Below are 13,276 nucleotides of genomic sequence, written 5' to 3'. Positions count from 1 at the left end.
GGTTCATTCATCCTCTTCCTCATTCAAATGCGAGCTCAACCAACCTGGAAACTTCCAGAAGTATCCATTGGATGAGGAATCCAATGGATTCATTTAAAAAATTGATGAATCTCGCTCAGCATAGGTGAAAAAAAGACTAAGTGCATTGCAGTGCAGTTTGTTCATTGCAATGCAGCTTGAGAGAAGGCTACCTGTGCTGATCTCCTTAGGAACACTTTTTTGATGAATGGTGTCATGGAAAGTCTTGGGAGGCAAACATGATGTAGGTTGACCTCATTAGGGAATGAAAACAACTAAATTAGGGCTTGATGGACCCTAATAATATGGATCTGGAAGTCGGCATTATGTGCCCAAATTGACCTGTAACAATTAGCCGAGTGTTCTTTAGAACAGATAGTGTAGATCTCAACTACATCCATCGGGCATTCCTTACGATCATGCTTCCATCAATAATGAGGGCATAAATTTTCTAATGCATATTCTACTTCAGCCTTCTTCTATTTCACCTGCAAGACGTTCAATTGTGTAGTCAACATGCTTAATATATCAGTTTTAAAATATTCTAATAAATTATCGATTTATGTGTGCATGAATCCTCCGCCTATAGTTCTACTCGTTCTATTGGGTAGATCGTGACTTTTGAGCTGAGTATTTGTGCTCCTACGCAAACACCTGATACACAATTTTACAATATCATCATACTCTTCCTTAGAAATATTTCACTTCCCCATTATATTAAATGTTTCTATCCATTCATCCTTCATTCCTCTAATTAAGGAAATTTTCAATACTTCTTTACGTAGAGTGGTGTATGGAAACCTTTGAAAGTTATACTGGAATCTCTTTATATATTCTTCTAAAGTCTCATCTTCCTTGGATGTGATTTTAAATATTTTTTCCTTTAAATATCTAGATTGGTAGTAATCTTGGTACTTAGTAAGAAATGTTTCCTTCATCTGATCCCATGAGTTAATGGTGCCACCCCCTAATCTCATGAGCCAATGTAATGTTGCTCCTTTTAGAGTAGAAGGAAACAACTTTAGTTTTTGGGGATCATTAGTGTTGAAATATCCCTGACCCATAATGTCAAATTCAAACAGGAATGCATCCGGCTCTTTTGATCCCATTCCATGAAAGTTTGGAAGACCTTGAAGTGGAATAACTTTCATGGGTGCATTGGCTTGTGGATTGATGATAGGATATTCTATGGTCAAATTTTGTTTGCCAGATAACTGCCCTGCCATTTGATTAAAAATCTTCCAGTAACCCTCGAGAATCCAAAAATCAGAGGTTACTAACTGAGAAAGGTCAGTATGGTGGTGAGACTTTGAACCTTGTCTAGGTCTTACAACACTACTTGAATAATGATTTCAATTCCCTCTTTCAAAATAGGTATCATAGGAGGATCCTCCTCGGAAGTTTAATTGTGTAGATCACTCATTTCATCTCTTCCTTCCTTTAAATTACAATACTGCCCCTCACTCTTGCTAAAAGGATTAAGATGCTTGCTTGATAAGTCTTGGAATCTCTGCTCAGATCCCACAGTTTTTTCGTGAATCTAAACTTCACCTGTAGCAGAAGATTTTGCTACTAAACGGGCAATAATAGTAGAGCCCTATAGAGATACCATTCGAGGGCCTATTGATGCTTGAGATTCTTCGTTTCAGATGATTTCGTCTATAAAGGTCACTCGTCCAATGCCAACTTAACCTTGGATTTCGGTCCTTTTTGAAGAAAATTTCTAATATTTTTCTATCAGATTCCTACCTTCAATTTTCTTCCTATTCTTGCATACTAAACGACCTGAATCTATCAGTCGAGGGAAAACACCACCGCAAATTTATTTTTACTAGGGTTCGTCTGTAGTTTCTTCCCTTTCATGTTCAATATCCAACCCTTAAGGAGTCAAGTATGCAACTAAATATAGTAGCACTCTCTTTTGACAACCTCCCCAGCAATGGTTCTAACATATTGGTGTCGTTGCTAGGGACTGAAAGGCTTCATCTTCCTCAAGAAATATTTTCAAAGTTTTAGATTTGGTTGTTGATGGTGGACAACAGTCAGACATAAGAAGGTTGAACCTTTCACTTGGCGACTCCAATAAAGTAGAACTCAATTTTTCAAGTTCCACTGGTGTATCGACATTTTCAAGATCAATTCAGTTGCGATTTATGCACCTATGAATCATTATTATATTCCAGGCTTTCCAAACTACATTCCTTGTGTAGATTGGAAAACTTTTTTCCAAGATTCAAAGATGAGGATGGAAATGATGTTGCTCTACATCTCGTTAAATTTCACATATATGTTCGCAAGATGAAGGTTCAATTTCCTGAAGATTGTCTCATGAAGATGTTCATGGCCACTCTGGAAAGAAAAGAAAGGTCATGGTATGAAAAATTACTAGCTACTAGTTTATGTTCTTTGAAGCATTTTCATACAGTATTTTTTTACAATTATAAAGGATCTTACCCATCTCTACTACTAGTTAAAAATGGTTGTGATCATTTTAAGAATTTCATTCAACATTTGGAATTTTTTTATGGAGATTATGAGTTTATGGATGATGAGATTATAGAGGCCTTTCATGAAAATCCTTTTCAACATCAGGAAGAAATAGTAGAGGACAGTTGCGATGATATTCAGGTGGATTCACAAAAGGAAATAGTTTCTCCAAGGGTTGAAAATGAAGGAGATCAACATCCTGATGAAGATAGTCATGATTCACTTACTAAGTTTCTCCAAGGGTTGAAAATGAAGTAGATCAACATCTCGCTGAAGATAGTCATGATTCACTTACTAAGTTTAATAATAATGCACAACAGGTTTGTTGTCTTGAGCTTCATGAACATATTCAGTAGTTTTCAAATAACAAAGAAAGGGAGGAGGATAGTAGATCAGTTTGTTCTTCATGCCATTCATTTTCTTAGTTTTTGTCTTATGAAGAAACTTATGAAAATCAGATCTATGAAATTTCATGCAGTGAAATCATTCATGATGATAACCACCCAAATTTGCAAGAAAATAATGAAGAAGAGTAGATTGTTTTAGACCCCTTGAATGATTCAGAAAATATTCAAGATTTTTCATCTTTGGAATTGACAAGTTCAGAAATTTTTAAATGATCTGGATCTTGGGGGGAGGCCCCCAAGATCTAAATAATTGAAATGGAACTTGGGGGGAGAGGCCCCCAAGATCTGAAAAATTGAATTACCAGAAGAAAAATAGGAGAACGCTCAATAAACAAAACCACAAAGAAACGCTTATTAAACAAATAATAACTATAAAGGCTACATTGTGGTGGACAATCCTTCCAATCAAAAAATGTGACTTGTTACTTATAGCCTTTTTTGGTTACAATACCACAAGTAAATTCCATGGGTGGTTAAATATCATGGGTTGATGTCACTTACAATACCATGGGTGAATGAATACCATGGGTGGATGCCACTTACAATACTATTGGTTAATTCCATGCGTGAATAAATACCATGGGTTGATTAATACCATGGGTGGATGCCACTTACAATACCATGGGTAAATTCCATGGGTGGACGAATACTATGGGTGAATTCCATTTTCTGTTCCGATCATTCCTCCCTCTTTAAGAAGAAATGGTCCCCATTGCATGAAGTTCCCTCGTGAGAAGCCTTTGTTGAATATGGAGAGCCATTGAAGATAATAATTTAATGTGGTTAACCCATAACCATGATGAACAAAGATCCTAGGATAGAGATACCCTGTAATGCTTGTGAAAAACTATGATACTGACAGTGTGTGGCCTAGAAAATGGACTTCGATGAAGTTTGGTTTTGTGGATGACCCATAACTATGAGAAATAAAGATCCCAGGATAGAGATACCCTATGATGCTTGTGACCAGCTATGATATTAACAGTGTGCGGCCTAGAAAATGGACTTCGATGAAGTGTGGGTTTTTGGATGACCCATAACCATGAAAAATAATGATCCAAGGGTAGAGATGCCCTATAATGCTTGTGACCAACTATGATACTAACAATGCGCAACCTAGCAAATGGACTTCGATGACAAGGATTTTGTGCGATTGACCCATAATCGTGATGTTAACTATTGATGAAGTAGCAGATGCCTACATAGCTTGGGGTTGGAGGGCATGTCTCTAAAGAACCCAAGTTGGATGCTGATTAATGTGAAGTAGGTGCCTACTAAAGCGGGGTGGGAGGACATGTCTCCAAAGGGAACCCACTCTGAACGTTGCTCCAGATTTGCAATGGGCATAACTCGGTAAATATAACTCAGAATGTATATTATAACCTGTTTTTGGAAATATAATAATCATTCTAAATCTCCCCACATGTTTGAAATCCCTATCTAGAGACTCTTGAAACTCAAATTCGAGCTACAATTGTTTTGTCGTCACAAAAGTTCTTAAAAAATAGCTGATTTTAAATCAATGATATCTCCCTCCTTCGAACTCTAATTCAGCCAATGTTTTTTTAAAATTGGGTGATTTTTTAAGAGGATCTCAGATATGTAATTAGTTTTCTGAAATTCTGCACAAAAACTAAAAAAAAAATGATAGGAGAGTCATTTTCCACTAATTTCCATCAAAAGCATTTTTGCAACATAGCTGATTTCAAACTAGCAATATCTCCCTCATCTGGACGCCAATTTGGCCGATTGTTTTTTTGAATTTGGGTATTTTTTCACAAGGAATCCAGATATATTATTTTCTTTTATAATTTTTTCACCAAAATTTTCAGATCTGATGTGCAAAGTCGCCTCCCAAAAAATTCCTGCAGAAAAATGAAAAAACAAAAAAACCTCGTTTTGCCCAAGAAAGTGTTCGTTGGAGGTCGTAGCATGTGCATGAAGTTTGTTGAAGATTGATGAAACAATTTGAAATTGAAATATGCATTAAACCTTCATTTCCATGGAGTCGTAACCTCCTCTGATACCACTGATCCAGATCTTTAGGGGAGGCCCCCAAGATCTAAAAAATTGAAATGAATCTTTGGGGGGAAGGCCCCCAAGATCTGAAAATTTGAATTTCCAGAAGAAAAAGAGAACACCTAATAAAAAAACTACAAAGATTTTTTTTATTAAAACAGATAATAATAGTAAAGGCTTCATTGTGGTGGATAATTTGTCCTTCTACAAAATGTGACTTGTTACTTATAGCCTTTTTTGGTTACGATACCACAAGTAAATTCCATGGGTGGGTAAATACCATGGTTGAATGAATACCATGGGTTGATTTCACTTACAATACCATGGGTGAATGAATACCATGGGTGGATGCCACTTACAATACTATTAAATAATTCCATGCGTGGATAAATACCATGGGTGGATGAATACCATGGGTGAATGCCATTTTCCATTCAGATCATTAAAGGTCAAGATAATACTCTTGTTGAAGTATGTGAAAAATTATTTATGAATATTCTTGTCATACAATATGTGTTCATTTCAATTGAATATTTTCACATCCATACAAATCTTGTTTCTAATAAGGATGATAGGAGGAGTGAACAAACTTTTATTTCTTCATTTGAGAATGGTGTTGAATTTTAGAACATAAAATAAGAAGCAATTGGAAATGAAGAATGTCCTTATCAAGAAAATATAGTTTTTTATGTTCTTGAAGATCCATTTTATTGGAAACATCAATACAAGCAAATTTTGTGTTTTCTATGGACCATGAGATTTGGCTTCAACTGGATTTTGAGTTGTTATTTCTTAAATTTTTATGCCTTCTCAAGGAAAGTGTCAGCAGAATTCAAGTAAGTAGCCATTTCCTTGATTGGCTACATTGGAGGGATCATATCACATGAGAGTATATATATCTTCAGTAGGTGTCGGTAGTTATCATTGGAATTTGAAACCCGAGGAGAAGGCCCTGAGATTCCAGTGATCTTATGCCATATGTAAGTTTAGTCATTAGGAAGCTAGTTAATTTCAGTTAGTCAATTATATTTTCAGTGTTTGTGTTGATTCCATTGCCCAATGGTTAGGCACATGGCCTGCGTTTTTTTCTTGGCACCTCACTAGGAGGCTTCCACCCCATTGGAGCTAATGTTGGGGTCTTATGGTTTTTTACATCAAATTTATTTTCCTTATTAATTCGTTTTCAGTTTTTGAGAAGTAGTTTAGCCTATGACTATTGTTATTGTCATAGCCTCAAACTCATTGTCTGACATATTTGGAGTTGTGAAGAGTCTCATTCAGTGGGAATCATGAGGTCACACATGTTTATACAGTCAGTCATAGTTGAAAGGGGTTTTGTGACAGTATTCATTTATCAAAACCACCCAAAATGAGTTGGTGTCAGTCAAGGTTCTGTTGGTCATGAGATCTGGTCTTTTGATTTTCCATCGCCTATAATATATAATTTTATTACCTATTTCTATCTACCCCATGCCACCCTATTTCCCCATTTCCCTTTATACATACCCCTTCATATATCATTTACATACATCATTCTAAACCTATTCTCATAATACTAATACCACTTTCCTACATTCACCATCATGGTACACCCTCGTGCCTAATGGCTCACATCATTCACATCACACCCCTCATGTCTAATGGTTCAGATCATTCACATCATACCCCTAAAATTTAATTATTCCCCATAAATCCTATACTCATTCCAATTAAAGTGAGAGCTAAAGGTAATCAACTCAAGTGACAAGTTGGTTGTTCTAATGACTATGCTACAAGACAAAAGAATAGGGGGTAATTCAAATGGTTATGTCACCTTAATATTAGGCACTGTACATTCACTATGTTAATCACCAAACATACCATCCACACATGAAACCATAGGTCGATCTCCAGTTAGCAGTTGGCAAGAAACCAGGTCACACTCACTGTGGGAATTTGTTGCGCAAGCCCTATTTTCTCTTCCCGAGTGCTGCATAAATACTTTGTTTTAGTCACCATTTTGCATAACAGTTTCCTACCACATGGAGGAGAATTTTGGGAAACTGAAATATTTTTTCTGAAGGATAGGCCAAATAACAATAACCTATTCCCAGGCCATCGAATCGATGCGAGGATCTGGTTCATGAAATATAATGCTCTAATAGGGAAGTTCATTGTGGCCAACCGAAAAAGCTTTAAGAAGCTGGATAAATGCGAAGTGACACCCTAAGGGGCATATCACCATGCAGTTGGGGCCGAAAGGGGTTTTTCACTGCCATCTTCAACTACTTATAGGACAGAAATAGGGTTCTTGATGGCGGACCCTACTTCTTCAATGCAACTGGTTTGTTTCTGAAAGGATCAGTGGAGCGCTTCAACCCAGATAAGGAGGACCTCAGCTGGGCTCCGGTGTGGATCTGCTTATACTCACTTCCAGTGGAATACTGCAAGGAAGACTCCCTACAGGCAATAGGAAACACCCTGGGTGAGTTTGTCAAAACAACGAAGGAAACGAAAACATGCAGATATACTTCTTATGCTAAAATCTACGTATACAAGAATCTCAATCAGGCTCTTCCAAATGTGGTAAGAATTTCTCACTTTGACATTGAATGGGTACAAACTATTAACTATGAACATGTGCCCTTTCGATGTCGAAGATGTCATGCCCTTGGGCATTTATTCAGGGACTGTCCTCTAACACAGAAACCCCCTCCTGCCTCGGATCCGGAAGCCTCTGAAGCAGGTGGCTTCATCAAGGTCACGAATCGCCGGAGAACCCACAAGAAACATGCTCCAAAACCAAAGGTAGCGCAAACCAGTCAACCAGGGCCATCCACAAGCAACAGTTTTGATGCCTTAGCTAACCAGACGGAAATGCAAACGAATCTGCCGGAGCCAGAATCCATGAGCGATGACCATTCAAAGGGAGGAAAACCCACAATGTCACAAGCAGATACTCAAGGTAAGGAGGCTTCGACCTCAGACAAACAAAAAGAAATATTATGGAGTGCTCAAGCCATGCAACTGGAGATCCCAAACCCAGATGCTAACTTAGAAGAGGAACCAATGGAAGAACCAGATTACTCTCAATTTATGGAGGAAGAAACAGAAACAATAGACATTGGGGATCTGGACCTTCCCGGTCTCGAAAAGGCCTGCACCACAAACAACTTCGACAACATTCCAGCAGGACAGCTTAAGAATCTGGAAGAAGTTTTATCTCGGGCACAGAGGCAGAAATATTTGGGTATACAGACAGGAGGCCCTTGGGATGGTCGATTCATAGCCAAAGATATCAAAAAGCGAGGAAGGAAAACCATTCTTCAGAGAACAATCAAGGTTGGTCAAATCTTAGTGGAATCAGGTAGGTATGCCAAGTTAACCAAGTACTATCGTCCTGAAAACACTCTATCTCAATGAAGATAATCTCTTGGAATATAAGAGGGCTCAATGGCCCCAGGAAAACCCGAATCCTTAAAAACATGATAAAGCAAGAAAACCCTCAGGTTCTATTCTTGCAAGAGACAAAGTGTGATTCCAATGCACTTGATAGACTCGCTGCTAAATTCTGGCCCGGGAGTCATAACATAGCAGTAGATGCAGATGGCGCCTCGGGAGGCCTAGCCATTATATGGGACTCTAGAGCCATCGTGCTCAACAAATTTCATGCACACAGGAATTTCCTTCAAGCAACTTTTCATATCATAGGCACAAACCAACATGGGCTCTTAACTAATGTTTATTTCCCATAGGAAACATTTCGAAAAGCGGAGATCCTAAACTCCATCTCGGCTCTCAACCAGAACAGACCACTCCCACTATGGATCGCAGGAGGTGATTTCAACATGGTCACAAGACTGGAAGAAAGAAGAGGGGGCAGATGCAGAAGTTCTCAGGAAGGATCGCTTTTGAAGGATTTCATCCAAAACAACTGGCTTATCGACCTCCCTTCTAATAATGGAGTTTTCACTTGGAACAACAGACGAGCAGGGAGCCAGCAAATCGCCTCTCGGTTGGATAGGTTTCTACTCTCTGACAATGCCATTCATCTGGGGGGTGATTTTGCAGCCTCCATCCTGCCCTTCACGGGATCCGATCACTGGCCCATTTCACTACATTGGTCTCGACCAGGAAACAATATCCGCAGGCCTTTCCGCTTTGAAGCCTTCTGGATGACCCATCCAGACTTCCACAAATTAATCAACACAGAATGGAAAAGCTTCCATCCACCTCCAGGCTCCAAAATGTTCCAATTCCAAAAAAAGCTTAAGCACCTAAAAGGTAAGATCAAGCATTGGAATCACACTTCATTTGGCAATATCTTTCAGGGGAAAGCAAACATTGAGTTGGATATGAAGCAGCTACAGCAGAAGATCATCACATTGGGCAGATCAGAGGACCTGGCAGAACAGGAAAAAACCCTTGAATTGCAACTAGCAGAAAAGGAAAAGCAGGAATAAACGTTGTGGAGGTAAAAATCAAGAATCGGGTGGCTCAAAGATGGAGATGAAAACACCAAATTCTTTCATAGCACCACAATCTAGCGCAGGATGCATAACAATATCACCCATATTCGAAACGAGCAAGGCATCAAAGTGGAAAAGCATGAAGAAATAGAGTCTGAACTTTTAAATTATTTCAAGCAAGTGCACAGAGAACCAAACATAGACAGATCTCAGGCCATAGAAAAAATTACATGCAATATCCCCAGACTTATTTCAGAAGAGCATAATCAAATGCTCCTCAAGCCTGTTGATCTCCAAGAAGTGGAAATAGCAGTGCGACAACTAAAAGCCGGCAAAGCCCCAGGACCGGATGGATTCACCTCTAATTTCTTCCATAATTTTTGGGACCTAATCAAGACTGAGGTCTGGCAGGTGGTGGAAGAGTCTCGCTCTCTCCGATGGATGTTTCCAGGGATAAATGCTACATTCATAGCCCTGATCCCCAAGGTGGATAATCCATGCAAGCCGGACAAGTACAGGCTGATAGCACTCTGCAACATAATCTATAAGATTGTCTCTAAAATTATAGCCTCCAGACTCAAGCTCCTGCTTCCACTCATCATCTCACCTGAGAAATCCGGATATGTTGAAGGAAGGCAGATCACGGATGGGATCATCCTTACTCATGAAATAATTCATTCCCTGAAGATCTCCAAGAAGCCAGGTATGCTACTCAAACTAGATCTTTCCAAAGCTTTTGACAGCTTAAGTTGGAAGTATATTGAAAAGACTCTTATAGCATTTAACACATTTCATTAAATTTGGAATTAAATAGTCGATCAAGAATTTCAAAATAACCAAAAAACTCAATTCTAGTGATGTCCTTGTAATAAAATGTCTTCAATTTTAGTGAAATATGTTTTGGTTTTGATGCTTCCTGGGTCCAATGGATTATGAGCCTCATCTCATCCTCATTCTTCTCTGTTCTAATTAATGGCATACCCTCCGCGACCTTTCATCCTACCCGTGGTATCAGGCAGGGTGACCCCCTCTCCCCTTTCCTGTTTATCATTATGGCGGAGGGTCTAGGGTGAAGTATCAAACATGCTCAGCAAGTTGTCCGTCTCAAAGGCCTCTCCTTTCACAACTCCCTTGTTTTCACCCATCAACAATTTGTTGATGATAATATGATTTTCGGGCATCCCTCAGTCCAAGAGGCCAGACAACTTAAAACTCTTTTAACAGACTTCTCGGAAGCCTCTGGTGCCTCTATCAATCACTCCAAATCTCAAATCTTCTTCTTTCATACTCCCTCTATTACCCAGTCAGCCATTTTACGCATCTTAGGGTTCTCCTCTACCAAACTTCCCTCCTCGCATCTTGGAGCCCTGCTCATAGCCTCCGGATTAAATCACTCCTCCTGGAGAACCCTCCTAGATAATATGGAAACGTGACTCTCCTCCTCGACTCACAGATCCCTTAACATGGCTAGTTGTCTTGTTCTGATTAAAGTTGTCCTTCAAGCCATGCCCTTATACCTCTTCTCCATCCTTGTGGCTCCCAAATGGGTTCTCAAAGAACTCAAAACTATCCAAAGAGCATTTCTCTGGGGTAGCAGTGGACTTCGACGCAAATGGACTCTTGTTAAATGGGAAATCGCTTGCCTTCCAAAGAAAGGAGACAGCATTGGATTAAGAGACCCCACTCACAGCAATGTTGTTATGGGAGCTCGAATATGGTGGAAATGGCTTTCGGAACCTCCCACTCCTTAGGCCCTGTTATGGACAGCCAAATATGTGGGAAATTGTCCAAGGGAGGAACTCATCAGAATATCAGAGACTAGTAATGGCTCAATTATGTGGAACTCATCCAATCAGCTCAAGAACCTCATACAACAGCACATCTTTTGGGAAGTGAAGAATGGTGATCATGCCAGATTTTGGGACGACTCTTGGCAATAGATGCCTAAACTCAGGGACCTTTTCCCACCAAATTTTCCCCTGGAATAGGATATGCACCCCCAAAACACGATAAGGAATTTTTGGAGAAATACCTCACATCAAGACTACAGAGAGTGCCTCAAAGCGACTCAGGTCATAGAACAGGGGACGAGGCAAGACCAGCAAATCCTGGATACATAATTAACAAAAAGGAAAATACAGTATTCTGAGGAAAAAGACATTCTCATATGGGTATATGAAGAAAGAGGAACCTATTCCACTAGAGAAGCATACAATATACTTATCAAGGATCAAATAAGGCCCGACCCGCTCTGGAGCAAAATATGGGATCCATCCATCTGGCCAAAAGTGTCTACCTTTCTTTGGCTCCTCTGTCATAATAGGATTCTCACATGGGTTAATCTGAGAAAAAAAAATTCTAGTGGCCCCTCCATATGCCCCAACTATAAAAAGGAAGAGGAAACCGTTGAACACATCATGTATTACTGTCCACTGGCATACAAGCTCTGGCAAAGAATCAACTTTCGTTGTCAAAAAGAAGGAGGAGCCAATGGAGATATAACTGCTACAATACGCATCTGGGACCCCCACCCCTTTCAAAGCAAGATCTTGAACTTTCTTTGGAAGCTCATCCCAGGATTTGTGACATGGGCCATATGGAAGGAGAGAAATGGTAGAATTTTCAAAAATCAATCCAGACCACTGGATGACATATGGAAAATCATTAATCAAAACATTGAAGAAACCATATCTCTAAAAACATGGTACCAAAAGGATCTCCCCACTCTCCCTCAGGAACAATCAATATGGAATAACTGGAACTTCCACAGAAAGCAAGAACAGCTGATCAAAGGAACAAAGCCTCTGAGAGGTCCCTCAACGGCGAAATGGTTCCCTCCCCCCAGGAACATGTATAAACTAAATTTTGATGGTGCATCAAAGGGTAACCCAGGGAATTCTAGATTTGGAGGGATCTTCAGATATTATAAGGGAGCTAATATCATAACCTTCTTAGGTTCACAAGGGTGGGACACCAACAACTCTGCAGAGTTAGAAGGTCTTTGGCAGGGGCTACTTTTAGCGCAAGATAGGAATCTCTTCCCGCTCTTAATAGAGGGAGACTCTCAAATCCTCATCCAGATGGTCTCGAGAATTCTACAGGGATCCCCTTCCTCCAAGATCAGTAACAGTTGGAGAATGGCTCAACGGCTACTGCATATTGAGCGCTGGTTTTCCTCCCATAGAGTGATCTCCTTGAAACACATACGGAGGGACGGGAACAAAGTTGCAGACCTCTTGGCTAATATGGGAGTTGATTGTGGGCGGCATCTACATGTTGGATCACCCGCAAATTTAATCTCTGAATCTCAACTCCTCGACTTCAATAATCTTGTGCAGAAGGAAATGCCTGAGATCGAAGAAATTCTCCCGGATCCGAGTGGCATCACCGACCTCACTGTTCTCCATGCAAGGAGTTAATGCCCAGTACTGCCAGCTGCAGAGAAGCATGGCCTGCCGGGATGTAAACTCATGCGAGCAGGGAAAGAGTATTAATGTTGGATCGGTTGGCGGATTCGCATTTATGTTCTGTGTTGATCGACGCAATATTCCTTCTGTTATAATCATGCTGCTCCATCATTTTCTTGCCATGCCTTGTGCTCAGTCACGCGGTAATGGAACCTGGTTTGCGGAGGTTGTTGGTGATGGTTTAAATCTGTTTCACTGCCGCGAGCTCCAAGCCAACTCTATCAAGGGTAATTTCTCCCCTGTTCTGGATTCATGCTATGTGTTGTTGTCTGCAAGTTTTGTAGTCGTATGTAAGTTCTGTTATATTGATGTGTCGATTGCAAGCTCTGTTGGGCATCCCTCTTGCCTCAATTGACTCCATCCTATTGGTCATCCCGTCCATACTCCATTTTTTCCCTACCTCCTGTCTGTCATCATGATTTTCTCGGGC

General features: G+C 39.9%; 1 protein-coding gene across 1 annotated transcript; it reads left to right on the top strand.

Moving 5' to 3' along the window:
- The first annotated feature begins 8,758 nt into the window (after nt 1-8,758).
- LOC149147606 (uncharacterized) lies at nt 8,759-9,373 on the top strand. The gene has a single exon (XM_089441889.1). The coding sequence runs from the start codon at nt 8,759-8,761 to the stop codon at nt 9,371-9,373; it is 615 nt and encodes a 204-aa protein (XP_089298015.1).
- The last annotated feature ends 3,903 nt before the right edge of the window (nt 9,374-13,276 follow it).

Source organism: Pinus tabuliformis, chromosome 9 (assembly GCF_031772625.1).
Source record: "Pinus tabuliformis cultivar Carrire ecotype Pingquan chromosome 9, CPIR1, whole genome shotgun sequence".
NCBI classification, from domain to species: domain Eukaryota; kingdom Viridiplantae; phylum Streptophyta; class Pinopsida; order Pinales; family Pinaceae; genus Pinus; species Pinus tabuliformis.
This window is presented reverse-complemented; position numbering and strand designations above follow the sequence as displayed.

Coding starts and splice junctions, on each gene's coding strand:
- LOC149147606 (XM_089441889.1), top strand. CDS start 8,759: ATGGTCACAAGACTGGAAGAAAGAAGAGGGGGCAGATGCAGAAGTTCT.